This window comes from Cetorhinus maximus, chromosome 8 (assembly GCF_964194155.1).
Source record: "Cetorhinus maximus chromosome 8, sCetMax3.hap1.1, whole genome shotgun sequence".
In the NCBI taxonomy this organism is placed as follows: domain Eukaryota; kingdom Metazoa; phylum Chordata; class Chondrichthyes; order Lamniformes; family Cetorhinidae; genus Cetorhinus; species Cetorhinus maximus.
Window position 1 is genome coordinate 122569784 of NC_135886.1, and position 13336 is coordinate 122583119.

Below are 13336 nucleotides of genomic sequence, written 5' to 3' on the forward strand. Positions count from 1 at the left end.
CTACCATTAGATAGCCAAGAATGGAACCAGGCGAGAGCAATCCCACCCAGCTAGACAACAGTGGAGAAGCATTTGAGGGTGTAATCAAAGCAAATACATCTTAGGTTTAATTCCCTGTTGAGTTCTGATCTCATCTAGGATGACATGCGTACTACAACTGACCTCAGTGCTGTAAGCTAGGCAGCTCCAAAAATAAGTGAAGGTTCTGCCCCTGCTTGCTATCCAGTGAAACCCTGCTAAAAAGTGCACCCCTAATTCAAGTGAGAACAATATCAGGATCAAGAAGACTAGCAACACACACTCACACATACAAGGAACGCCCATTGGGACATGGTGCCATGGGTGACCAGCAACAATGCAACCATATGCAGAGAAGGCTCAAGTTGCTGAACAGCCTACTCCTGGTCCGAGTACAGACAGGGGGAAAACCAGAGTGGGAGGAAAAATTGGGAAAAATGCACTAAGTATGAGCAACACAAGAACATGGTCCGATTATATTGTTTACTGAAGTCTGTTTCAAACAGCATGGTATACAAAGTGAAAACAGTAATGAGTGCCAGATTTCAGATTGAAACCATGGCCTATAGAGCTCAGGGTGTGCCTTTGCCAAGTACCATCTATAAAACTAACACTGAATATCAGTATGAGGTGTGCTGGCTACATGTTTCTCTATAAGAGGATGATCCAAGTTTTCTTTTCCCTTCTTTCTGTTACTCCGATCACAATGCTTCACACAGTTCCTGCACTGTTCATTCCATCACCTTTTGCACCATTTACGATAGACTTAAATCCAAAGCAGTGGCAATTCAATTACTCCTCTGATTAAAGCTGTGAGTTAACTGGCCCAGTCCTGAAAGCGGAAGCAATCACTTGCAATTTTCCACACTGTATTTTGTGGGGTTACTTGTGCTGTGAGTAAGAAATTCTGATTGAAGTATCGCTGTTTATTTCCTTCAAATTTCACTGTTCCACAGGTGACCACGAGCACAGTGGTCTGTCCTTGAGTAGCTTGCTCTAGATGGAGACAAACAAAAAAAGCTTCACTACAAACATAGGTGAATCAATAAAATATCCAATAACTTTAGAAGAATCACAAAGCTAACACAATGACCAGATACACAAATTTTCAAAATGGGATGGAATGTATCTTTCTTCAAAGCAATAGCTGGAACAGAAGAATTTTACATAATGTTTTGCTTTCATTTTAATTCCTTGCTTTAAACTCATTTTCCCTTTTTATTCTTAAAGCAAGCTAAACCTCCCTTGGAGGCCCAGTGTTTGATACCTGATCTTTGATACATTGATAACTTCTGTCACATTAGAAGAGCACATTGCAAAATAAAGACGACAAATCATTAAGCTGGCATCCCAGCATGCTTTACGGAACAATGGCAAATTCATACGCAACAGCTGAAAATATTCAGGGCAGTGTGCAAGGATGGAAATAGAAAAATGCAACCAGTCCCTTTCATCTTTACAGCCAGTATCAAATCCAGAGAAAAAGCTTCTCCATCATTTGTAAAAGAAAATATTAAGGGTCGGACATGACAGCTTTTGTTCCCTTGTGCACAAACATGATAAACTGGCTTGGACATTTTATCTTGATAACACCACCCCCTCGACAAAGTGTGTTTTGCCGAGACCTTAGAAGTGTGCTGTGGAGACCAAATGGTCTGCAATCATCCTGTTACAACAAACAAAAAAAACTAGTCAAATATATACACATCGCTCATTTGTGCTTAATCATTGCTGCACTGCAAACAAACAGTTCACTGGTGAAGCAGCCTTTGCTGTTACAAAGTAACAAACGCTAGCACTCAAGTATCTGAAACTAGTTGAGTCGATGATTGACTACAAAGTCATAAACTAGTCAGTCAAAGAACAATGTTTTCAATATCATCTCCTAAAGGGATGATTGAATCCAGGAGGCAGAGGGGGGAAAAAAAGTATTTTTTTAAATTAGGCAAATATGATAAACTAAACAGAAACTAAGTTCGATAACAAAGATAGAGCATGGATAAAATGGAAAAAAGTTTGTTTCGTGCTTTCCAAATACAATTTTTTTCTAAGAAATCTAATTTCCATTGTTTTTTTCTGAAGATGAAGGGGAAAATTGCTTAAGAAATAGAAGCAGGAAAGATCACACACAATTCATGGGAAATCTAACACAACCATTTATCTATTGTCTTTTTTATTAAAGATAACAAAAAGATCCAAACCTGCGACCTACTGTATGAATACAGATGCTGTTATTAAGGTTTTAACAATTCAAAACAGGTCATATTTGATTCAATTCAGGCGTAACTGAAGCATACCATGAACTGGCTGACAATCCAGCATGTTTACTTGGAAATCACTAGAAGGCAACATTTCAAAAAATTCGGCAAGTGCTTGATGGCCCGATATTGCATTACCGTTCCATACTAAGGTCGCTGTATCCAGGTACAATCTGGTCAGTACCTATGAAAAATAAAATGGATGAAGAAAAGATGATCAAAATGCAAAAGCTGAAGACAAAGACATAATGGAATGTGACAAATGGCAATTTAAATACTTGCCAAACATTTGGGTGCTGCTGACCAGATACTCATTTTACCAACTCCCACTCTCTTGAGGTGACCAATGAGGGTCAGGTGGTGGTGATCGCGTAGTGGTAATCCAGAGTCCCAGGGAAAGGCTCTGGGGACTCGGGTTTGAATCCTGCCATGGCAGATGGTGGAATTTGAATTCAATAAAAATTTGGAATTAAAAGTCTAATGACGACCATGAAACCATTGTTGATTGTTGTAAAAACCCATCTGGTTCACTAGTGTCCTTTAGGAGAGGAAATCTGCCGTCCTTACCTGGATTGGCCTATATGTGACTCCAGACCCAGAGCAATGTAATTGACTCTTAAATGCCCTCTGAACAAGGACAATTAGGGATGGGCAATAAATGCTGACCTAGCCAGCAATGCCCACATCCCATGAATTAATAAAAACAAAATTCATTGAGATGCAGCATCTGTAAGGTGAGATCTAGCATAGCATTTTACTGGCAAGAAGAGATGAAACTACAATGCATGAACCATAAAAAATAAGAATGACTTGATCAGTTTGCAGCCAGTTTAAGTGCCTTTCTTTACGACATGGGTCCCAGCTCCAGAATGGACTGTGGGACATTGAAAAGGCAGAAAACCGACACGTTTAAATAATAAGCTCTGGAAAACAAGGTTAAAATGAGCTTAAAAATAATTTAAAATTTTATGTAAAATTAAACTGAAAATTAGTATGAGAATAAATAAAGAGGACAAAATCAGGGAGGTAAAAACGAGTGCCAACCCTTTTTAGCAAGTGCATTTTAACAAAAGTTCCATGCATTGGTGAAATTACTCCCAGGATTACAGTAGCAGGACTGTTTATAACATATTGGTTAGATTTTCCAGGTGTTACATAAGGTCATATCTAAAAATTAGCAGCTCAGGAATCACAGAACTCCTTGGATTTGTTGGACATTTGAGGAGGTAAGATAAGCCTGGAGGGACTGCACACGAAACAACCTCAAACAGCCTCCTATACATAATCATATTTACTGCACCAATACTGGAGTCAGAATAAACAATCCAATGAATAACAGAATTTTTTTTTAACCCACATCTAGCTGTAACTAATAAAAAATGGTCACGACATTTTATTGGAATTGAACTTTCAGGTGCCCGTTCCTATATTTTCTCTCTTGGTTTTCCTTGGGTCACTTCTCTCCTGTCTCTTCCCCTTCCAATAACCCAGTTAAAATAGCTTGAATTGCAGAATTAGCAAGAAAAGGAAAGCCATGCACAGTTACGGAAATGCAGTTCCCAGAAGGTCCTTACTCTTCTCCTTTTGTTCATGGTGTCATAATAAATGTTGACAAATTCATCTGCTGCCCTGCATGCCTGGTCCGCATGAGTTTTGAAGTCCTGAAAGTTAGAAGATTCATTTTTTTACACACAATGTTCTGAAAATGAAATACCTATATTTATAAAATGCAAACTCAACTCTAAAACCATTATAATCACAGTTCAGTTGCAGAACAAGCTGCGGTTAATGATATTAGCGTTGAAGAATCGCAATGTCGGGGCAGGGTGGGAGGTGGTTTACTTTCTTGCAATAAGTTGCAGAGGGGAATCTGGATGACCGGGAGCAGGTTGTCCACTGTCACCCACCTGGCAAGGTGAATGCTGCGTGCAATGGGAAAAGGAATAAAGAATGATACAGCACAGACCATTCAGCCCATCCCGCCTATGCCAGCTCTTTGAAAGAGCTAAAGTGGAAACAGAGCATGCTGGAAATGCTGAGGTCCTGGCAGCATCTGTGGGGAGTAGGACACAAGAGGGTCGACCCGAATGGTTAAAATCTGTTTCTCTCTCCACAGATGCTGCCAGACCTGCTGAGTATTTCCAGCATTTTCTCTTTTTATTTCAGGTTTCCAGCAACCACAGGGTTTTTTTTTGCACTTTTGCCTTTAGAACAGTTGCCTCGTTAGTGTCACTCCCTCTAGTCCCGAAGATATATCATAGAAAAGGAGCAATGCGCTGAAACTCTTATCCCCGGTTGTTGACCTCACGGGGGCCGGGGGGTCGGGGTCGGGGCCGGGGGGTGGGAGTAGGGGCCGGGCCGGCTTTTCAGGAACGGGTGCGGGCCCCCGAGTGAATTCACCGCCCCCGGTTTTCCGCTCTCACCAGACACCCGGCCATGACCAACAACCAAAGACCAGGCGCCGAACATGCCGCCACTTCCCCCTCCGATTGAAGCGTCTGTTCCTCCACTAACAGCCCTCCCTTTCCGCTTCCGGTGTGCGGCGCCCATGAATCCTCCGACCCCTTTCCTGGAAAACCCCTCCCCGCAACTTCAGTTCCGCCCCTGGTAACGACACCTGATCAGGGCGACGATGGAAATGATGGGGACAGAAGACTTGGGGTTTTTAAAAGCATTGTTGAATAAATGAGTGAAAACCAGGTGCATTTAGCAAATCACAAGTTCCTTATGTGGCTGTAAGAAGCTGTTTAGAAGTGAGTTGGATGTTGTAATTTAATGAATAGTGTCTAATGCAAACATGGGGTTTGTTTACTTCCAGCCACTGGTCTAAACCATTCTTCTTACTTTATAGATGCTGACTGATGTTTTGTGCACTTCCTGCATTTGCAGTTTTTTCTTTTTTACTTACTGCTTCAATCTGGTGGAGGCCATCCAGGAAGGGTTCAGATGGAGGTTAATTGACCTGAAATGTTAACTCTTTCTCTCTCCAGAAATGCTGCCTGCACCTGTTGTGCACTTCAGCATTTTCTGTTTTTATGTCAGCTTTCCAGCATGCACAATATTTTGCTTTTCCACATAGGAAGGCTCAGTCAGAGCCCACCAGAGGATGCACTGATTTCATGGCAAATCATGGCACATAGGGTCATCCGAATGGTTCACCAGCACTGCAACCGCTGGTACCTGCCTGTTCGGCCCACCTTGACCACTGTCATGATACCAGCTGATTGAGGTAGTGGACTCCAGTATTAGATACTATACGGTACACTGTACTAGATTGGGGGTCACCTGACCTGGGGGTTGAAGGTCAGATAGCACATGATGGAACCTGTCTTGATAGAATTCAGTTACTGCAGATATGTGTTTATGTTAGGAAGATCTGTTATCAATAAGGTTAGCTCAGCTACGATGTCGACGGCCTGTGTGCATCGCTGAAACAAAAAATAAGACATGGTGTCAGAAGTAAACTAAATGCAACAATAGAGATTCTGAAACTACTGACAGAGAGTTCAGAGGACAATCTCGCTGAAAACTAGAGAAGGTTCCAGCAGCGATTCGAGCTGTACCTCATAACGATGGGCATTGATAAAAAAGACCTTCAGGTACAGTCTTCCATCTTTCTTCATGAAACAGGGGAAGAAGCCCTCGAAATCTATAACACGTTCACGTTTGAATGTGAATAGAAACGATATGACTTGAAAGAAATAATGGAAAAATTCAAAGCCTACTGCAGCCCTAAGAAAAACGTTGCATATGAAAGATACTGTTTTTTTCATACACACAAGACAGTGACAACGTTAGTCAGTACATAACTGAGCTGAGAAAACAAGCTAAATTTGGAGAGCTTGAAGAATCACTCATTCAAGATAGAATAATTTGCAGAATTGCAAATGACTCTCTAAGAGAACAGCTTTTGAGAGAAGTTGATCTTACGCTGGAGAAAGCAATAGATATCTACAGAGCAACAGAGACAGCGAAATGCCAGATTAAACAGATGACAGGAGATGCTAAGCCGAACACGGTCAAGCAGTTAAATGCATTTAAACAGAAACGGCCCTGGGAAAGAACAAATAGACAGTGTGAACTGCAAAAAGAACAAAATTGCTATTAAATCATTTAAATGCAACTGATGCGGAACAGAGCATTTATGATATAGTTGTCCAGCCTACTTCGCTAAGATGTGTAAATCGAAGAAAGTGCACACAATTGACGCAAACACTGGAATGGAACTTTTCATTGGTGCAGTAACAACAAATTCCAAAGAAGAGGAATGGAAGGTTGATTTAAAAATTGGCAACATGATGGTGAATTTCAAGCTTGACACAGGTGCACAAGCAAATGTCATTCCCATAAGCCTGTATCATAAGATAAGCAAAGAAAAACAGCTAACTAAAACAAACATGAAGCTGTCTACTTATACAAGTGGAAAATTACTGTAGAAGGCAAGTGCACACTTAAAGTGAATTACAAAAAACAGCCTCAAGCACTTCCATTCATGGTGAAAACTGATGCAAAACCCATTCTTGGAATCAAAGCTTGTGAAAATCTGAAGCTAATCAATAGAATAACGAATGTCACCACTGATGACATCCTGAGCGAGTATAAAGATGTGTTCCAGGGGATTGGCTACCTAAAAGGAGAACACACCATCAAGATTGACACCCAAAATGCACCCGCCCAGGAAAATACCAGTAATGCTGAGAGATCGACTGGAAGCAGAGTTGGACAGAATGGAGAAACTTCACATCATCAAGAAAATTGAAGAACCGACAAAGTGGGTTAAACCAATTGTAATTGTAGGAAAATCCTATGGGAATCTGTGAGTCTGTCTGGATCCCAGAGACCTAAACCAGGCAGTACAAAGAGAGCATTACCAGCTGGCAACAGTAGAAGAGATCATGTGTAAGCTAGCTGATGCTAATTACTATTCAGTCTTGAATGCAAGTTCAGGCTTCTGGCAGATCAAGCTGAATGAACACAGCTCCTATTTCTGTACCTTCAACACACCATACGAGCGATGCAGGTTTTTACACTTACCTTTTGGTATTAATTCAGCTCTGGAGGTGTTCCATAGAACAGTGAAGCAGCTGTTTGAAGGGTAAGAGGGTGCAGAAACCTATATCGACGATGTGCTGACCTGGGGAGCCTCACGAGAAGCACACAATCACAGATTGAGGCAGGTGCTGGCCAAAGCTAGAGAAAGGAACCTCAAGTTGAAGAAGGAAAAGTGCAAAATTGGCCTTTATGAAATCAAGTGCTTGGGGCGTGTGCTAACAATTGAGAGACTGAAGCCGGACCCGAGTAAATTTGAAACAGTCATGAACATGCCATCCCCAGAATGTAAGAAAGACTTGGAGAGGTTTTTGGGAATGGTGACCTATGTTAGGAAATTCATTCCAAACATTTCAGATCTGACAGTGCCTCTCAGATAACTTCTACAAAATGATGTGGAATGGCACTGGGCACAAAATCACCAGGAAGCTTTGAACAGTCGGAAGAGAACACTGACCCAGGCACCAGTGTTAAAGTATTACGATGTCAGTCAGCCAGCCAGTCAAGATCTCAGTGGATGCTTCAAAGACTGGCCTGGGAGCTGTCCACTTGCAAAACAAGGCACCAGTGGCATACGCTTCAAAGGCAATGACTGAAACACAGCAGCAGTATGCCCAACAGAGAAAGAAATGCTAGCAATTGTGTTTGGCCTAGAACGCTCCTACCAGTTTGTCTGTGGCAAAGACATGGAGGTACAGTCTGATCATAAGCCTTTGGAAGCTATGCTTAAAAAACCCCTGAACTGTGCACCACCAAGAATCCAAAGATTACTAATGCATTTGCAGAAGTATCAGGTCAGAGTTAAATACAAACCGGGCAAGGAAATGTACATCACAGACACTCTGTCACGTGCATACCTACCCATCATGGAGGAAGAGGATAAAGAAACAGAAGCACAGGTTCACATGCTGAGAAAGAACTTACCTGTGGCTGTACCAAACTGGATGAGATCAGGGAAGTGACCAAGAACGACACCACCCTGAGAAAACTGCAGCAGATTGTGTGGGCCAGCCAGTTTGCACATCGGAGTGGAGCCCCTTCTGCTGTACAAGAGTACTGGAACTTTCATGAGGAACTTCATGTAGCAGAAGGAATACTTTTCAATGGAGAAAATGTCATAATTCCTGCAACACTGAGGAAAGAAATGCTGTAGCGAATACATGAAAGCCACTTTGGCATAGAAACATGCAGGAGAAGAGGTCGAGATGTAATGTAGAAAAGAGGTGAAAAAGAGGTGTAGAAAAGAGGTCTAATTTTTCTATTTTTCCTTAGTTCTGTTGAAGAGTCATACGGACTCGAAATGTTAACTGTGTTCCTCTCAGCAGATACTGTCAGACCTGCTGAGTTTTTCCAGGTATTTTTATTTTTGTTTTGGATTTCCAGCATCCGCAGTTTTTTGCTTTTATCGAGATGTAATGTATTGTCCTGGAATGGAAGCACAAATCAGGGAAATGGTGAGTGCGTGTGCAGTGTGCCAAAAGTACAGTAAGTCGCAACAAAAAGAACCACTTCAACCACACAATGTTCCAGAGAGGCCCTGGCAGGAAATTGGAGTGGACTTGTTCACATTTGACAACAGTGAGTACCTAATAGCAGCAGCTTAATACTCAAAGTTTCCTGAGCCTGTGCTGCTGAGAAATGATAGTAAGAGCATCACTGTAATAAATCATTTAAAATCAGTTTTTGCTCACCATGGCATACCTGAAGTGCTCATCTCAGATAACGGTCCACAATTCTCAGGCACTGAGTTTCGCAAATTTTCACAGGCCTGAGAGTTTTGCCACATTACATCAAGTCCCAAATATCCACAATCCAACGGAATGGTGAAACATACCGTACAGACCTTAAAACACCTGTTGAAGAAGACAAAAGTTAACGAAAGAAACCCCTGGCTATGCTGGCTGTCAGGAATACCCCATTAGAGGGCATTGGATCATCTCCAGCACAGCTCCTGGTGGGGAGAAGAACTAAGCTTCCAACTGTGCCCCAACTGTTATTTCCACACACAGTGAGCTACAGTGTGCAGGACCTGCTCAAACTGAGACAGCAGAAGCAGAATCAGCACTTTGGTCGAGGCACCCGACCTTTGCCTGACCTGAACATGGGGAACACAGTGAGGATTCTTCATGAAAGGATCTGGAATCCTGCTGTTGTCACAGGAATCACTGGAGAACCAAGGTCTTACATAGTGCAGGTTCCCAAGGGACAACAGTACAGGAGAAACCAGAAATTCTTACAGAAAAACAAATGAAATGCAACCCTGCTCTGAACCAGAAAGTGTAGCTGAAGATCAAGAACCAGAATGCATCAGTGAAGCAACAGATAACCAGACAAAGTCTGAGAGTCCTGAAAACCAAGGAGTAATAGTAACACAGAGCTGGAGAAGGCCCCTTGTCCTTCAAAATCACATTTGTCACCATTCAGAATATCCAGTGGAAGGATTGTGAAAAAAACCACAGTGATACATTGATGAGTGAAAGACAAAGCAGACTGATTAAAACAGAGTGAGAAAGAATAGATAAGAGACTTTGTGTACTTGAGTTGTATAAAAGTTTTTTTTTAAAAAGGGAAATGTCATGATAATAGTTGATTGTGGTAGTGGACTCCAATATTAGATACTATACTGGATAGGGGGTTGTCTGACCTGGGGGTTGAAGGTCAGATAGCACATGTTGGAACCTGTCTTGATAGAATTCAGGAACTGCAGATATGTGTTTATGTTAGGAAAATGTGTTACCAATAAAGTTAGCTCAGCTACAATGTCGACGGCCTGTGTGCATCATTGAAACAAAAAACAAGACAACCGCTACACTGGATAGGGGAAACATTCTGCAACTGCACCGTTTCGAGATTGTCACTTTTAATCCTGAAAAATCAGTTACAAATTTTAAATATACAGCACCAACTTGTATTTACATAGCACCTTTAACATACTAAAACATCCCAATGCATTTCGCAGGAGTATTATGAAACTAAATGTGGCATCAAGGCACATAAAAAGATGTTAGGGCTGAAAATGGTCAAAGAGGTAGGTTTTAAGGAGTGTCTTTAAAGAGGGATGGGAGGTAGAGAAGCGGAGGGGTTTAGGGAGGGAATACAGTGTTTGGGACCTTGACAGCTGAAGGCAGACTCCAGTGGTGTAGCGGCCCACACGCATTTCTTCTGATGCAGACATGCATACTTGATGCTGCCCTCTAATTTAAATGATTGTCGCATGCAAACAGTGCTAAGCACAATGTTGAGTGACTGCTCACCTCAGCTGGAGGCACAAGATTGTGAGAGGTTGGTACCCCTTAAAGCTAGCCTGCATAGTTAAAGACAGCCTGCATCTTTTAAAGGGGAGCTGCAATCTGGCTGCAGCAGATGTTGGAATTGATTGGAGAAGATGGTCTGACCTGCAGTGAGAATGAATATGGCGCAACGGGGGCAGAGGGCATGGTCCAAGGGTCTCCAACGCAGCACTCAAGGCCTTGGAGCAGAAAATGGACAGGAGGAGAGAGGTAGCCGTCATGGTCAATGCAACTCAGTACAGCCCCAAAGGCCTGGATACAGTGCAGAAATAAGTTTAATGACCTCACACGAGTAGTTAAGGTAAGCAAAATCGTTTTTAATAATCATATCCCACTAACTGTACCACAAACCTCACACATTGCTCAATCCACCCCCACCGCTCAACTACCAACAATCTCTATCATCCATAGTTGATATTTAATGTTCCTCACTTTACCTTACCCTCATGCACTTAGCACTGCTGCAAGCCTCATACCCACATCCCACAGCCTGTACACATTGTTAGCTATTCAGCCATGACAGCCACATCAGGGTCTCTGCCACCTCCAGGGTAACTGTCAGGGCAAAGCCCATACCTGCTTGGCTGACTTACCCTGCAGCCATTTAACGGCTGTCGAACCATTAATTAGCTTGAGGCGTGTTCTCTGCCCCATCGGAGAGGAGGTCCTGCCTCAGAGAGCTGCCGGCCAATCAGAGGGCCAGCAGCACCCTGGTCTCAGCAGCATGACTGTTCAGCGATGAAGCCTGGACTTAAGTCTGGAGTCTTGATGGGGCCAGGCTAGCAGACCCAGTAAAGGGAGCAAGGGGTGGAGGGGGCCAGGGTGGATAGGTCATGGCCGGGGTGGTGGGAGAGGAAACACAGGAGTGGGAATACCTTTGGGGGGAATTCCAATAGGCACAGGGAGTCTGCAGGGAAAGCATCCCCTGCCCTTGCCTGCCCACCAGCTCACCTGGTGAAACCTGCTGGGCCAGAGACTTGCTCCTGGCTTCCTTCCGCTGCAGTTAATATCACAACCGTGACAGGAGGCCACATTTAAGTGGCTATTAATTTGCAGCCTTGTCTCCCAATGCCTCCCACGCCGCCGGTAAAATTGTGATGGGGGCGTGGGTAGGCACTGGGAATGGTGCCTAATTTTAAGGGCTTCCTCTGCCTGCCAACCTTCCCCGATGCTCCCCTCTTTCTTGTAGGACAAGGTGGTGCATAACCAGAGGCAGCAGGAGCTAACCAGAGGGGACAAGCCCGGTTGCTTGTTTATACCCCTATGGAGGAAATAGTGCTCACCATCATTGGAGCTGCCATTGCTGGGGCCATAGCTAGCGGCAGGGCTGAAACAATTGAAGAATATGCTCGTACCTAATCCTCCTTCTCAAATCCCACTTCTACGCCATCCCACAATCTCTTCCGATATACAGGCTGCAGATGGTTTACCCTTAGTTTCCACTCCCACCTGCCAACTTCCTCGTAACCCTACCCTTGTGCCTTTCTCCTTTCGGATACCCAAAAACTGGTCAGGCAGTGATGCAAGAAGATGAAGAACAGATTACTGATGAAGAAACTCAGTCATTCACTCTGACACTAAAGGCCGCCAGCTCAGATACTGGCATTGCACATTCCTTAGAGGGTAGCTTAGAGGTGCGATCTGCACATGGTGAGTCACCAGGCATAAGCGGCCTGCAGCTCAGACAGGGGAAGAGGGTAGCGGAGTAGCCAGTTTGTTGGAGGGTGAGGTCGCACATGAGTTCTACTGCAGAGGAATCAAAAGAGGTGTGTGATGGGGCGGTGTGCGGCAAAGGGCTGATGGACATGCACACAGAACTGCTTGGTGCTTTAATAGGCCTGTCAGAAAGCCTGTGATCAAGGAGCAGAGAGGAGCCTGGCAGCAACCCTGGATAGAGGTTTGCACAGAGCTTGGAGCCCATCCTTTCCAATGTGGAACTGGTGATCAACTCTTAGAACACTTACAGACACGCCATGCTGCAGCATCTGATGACTGATGTCTCAGCTTCCATTGAAGCACCAGCAGCAGCTACACATTGCCTGAGTGCTGTGTTAGAAGCGCAGACTAAAGTCATGCGAGCTCAAACTGTTGCCATCATGGCTGTGGGTATCAGTGTGCAAAGGGCTTGTAGGGTCCCACAGCAGTCCAGCAATCTCTGTGCTCCCGTGGATTACTAGGATTGCTGAATCATTCTGTGGAATGTGAACCTGCTATCCTCTCTCAGTTTGACAGCGGTCATCCATCTACCCAGTGCTGCTTCGCTAATGCCCTTGCTGTTGCCTACCAGTCAGCCCATGCCGAAGTGGTGCAGTCCGAAGTCAGGCCCTCTAGGATCGGAGCTGCATGAGATCACCCTGTAAGGCTGTCCGCAGTCTTCCCCACTGGAAGCCAGCAGCCTTACACCATCCATGCTGCAGCTACTGACTTAGCACTGGGTGGGAGCACTAGGACAGACAGAGACATTAAGGCAGTGCACAAGGGTGACTAGTTGACTTCTGTAATTGAATATAGTATGGTTAGTTTAATACGGAATGATTGGTGGCTTTTGTTTCAGGATTGTGGCCAAGAGGATACTGTGAAGGTGTGTAACAGAGGGATAGTAAGGTATGGGACGATTGTTGAATGGGATTTGAGGTTGTGCTCACTGTTCCTCCAATGCCTTTTGCCCTGTTCCTGATGGCAAAAACTGTGGCCTCTTGATAATGAGGTTGTACAGGATAC

The 13336-nt window shown here is 43.8% G+C and overlaps 1 protein-coding gene across 1 annotated transcript; it reads right to left on the reverse strand.

The window, feature by feature from the left end:
- Nucleotides 1-487: 487 nt before the first annotated feature.
- Nucleotides 488-4809, reverse strand: nxt2 (nuclear transport factor 2-like export factor 2). The gene is made up of 4 exons (XM_078547531.1): nt 4700-4809; nt 3851-3937; nt 2316-2460; nt 488-1014 (listed from the first exon to the last, which is right to left on the reverse strand). The coding sequence occupies exons 1-4, from the start codon at nt 4712-4714 to the stop codon at nt 836-838; spliced, it is 426 nt and encodes a 141-aa protein (XP_078403657.1). The 5' UTR covers nt 4715-4809; the 3' UTR covers nt 488-835.
- Nucleotides 4810-13336: the final 8527 nt, after the last annotated feature.

Coding starts and splice junctions, on each gene's coding strand:
- nxt2 (XM_078547531.1), bottom strand. Junction 2,461..3,850: donor CCATGAACAAAAGGAGAAGA/GTAAGGACCTTC, acceptor TATTTTTCATAG/GTACTGACCAGATTGTACCT. Junction 1,015..2,315: donor GGATTGTCAGCCAGTTCATG/GTATGCTTCAGT, acceptor GTCTCCATCTAG/AGCAAGCTACTCAAGGACAG.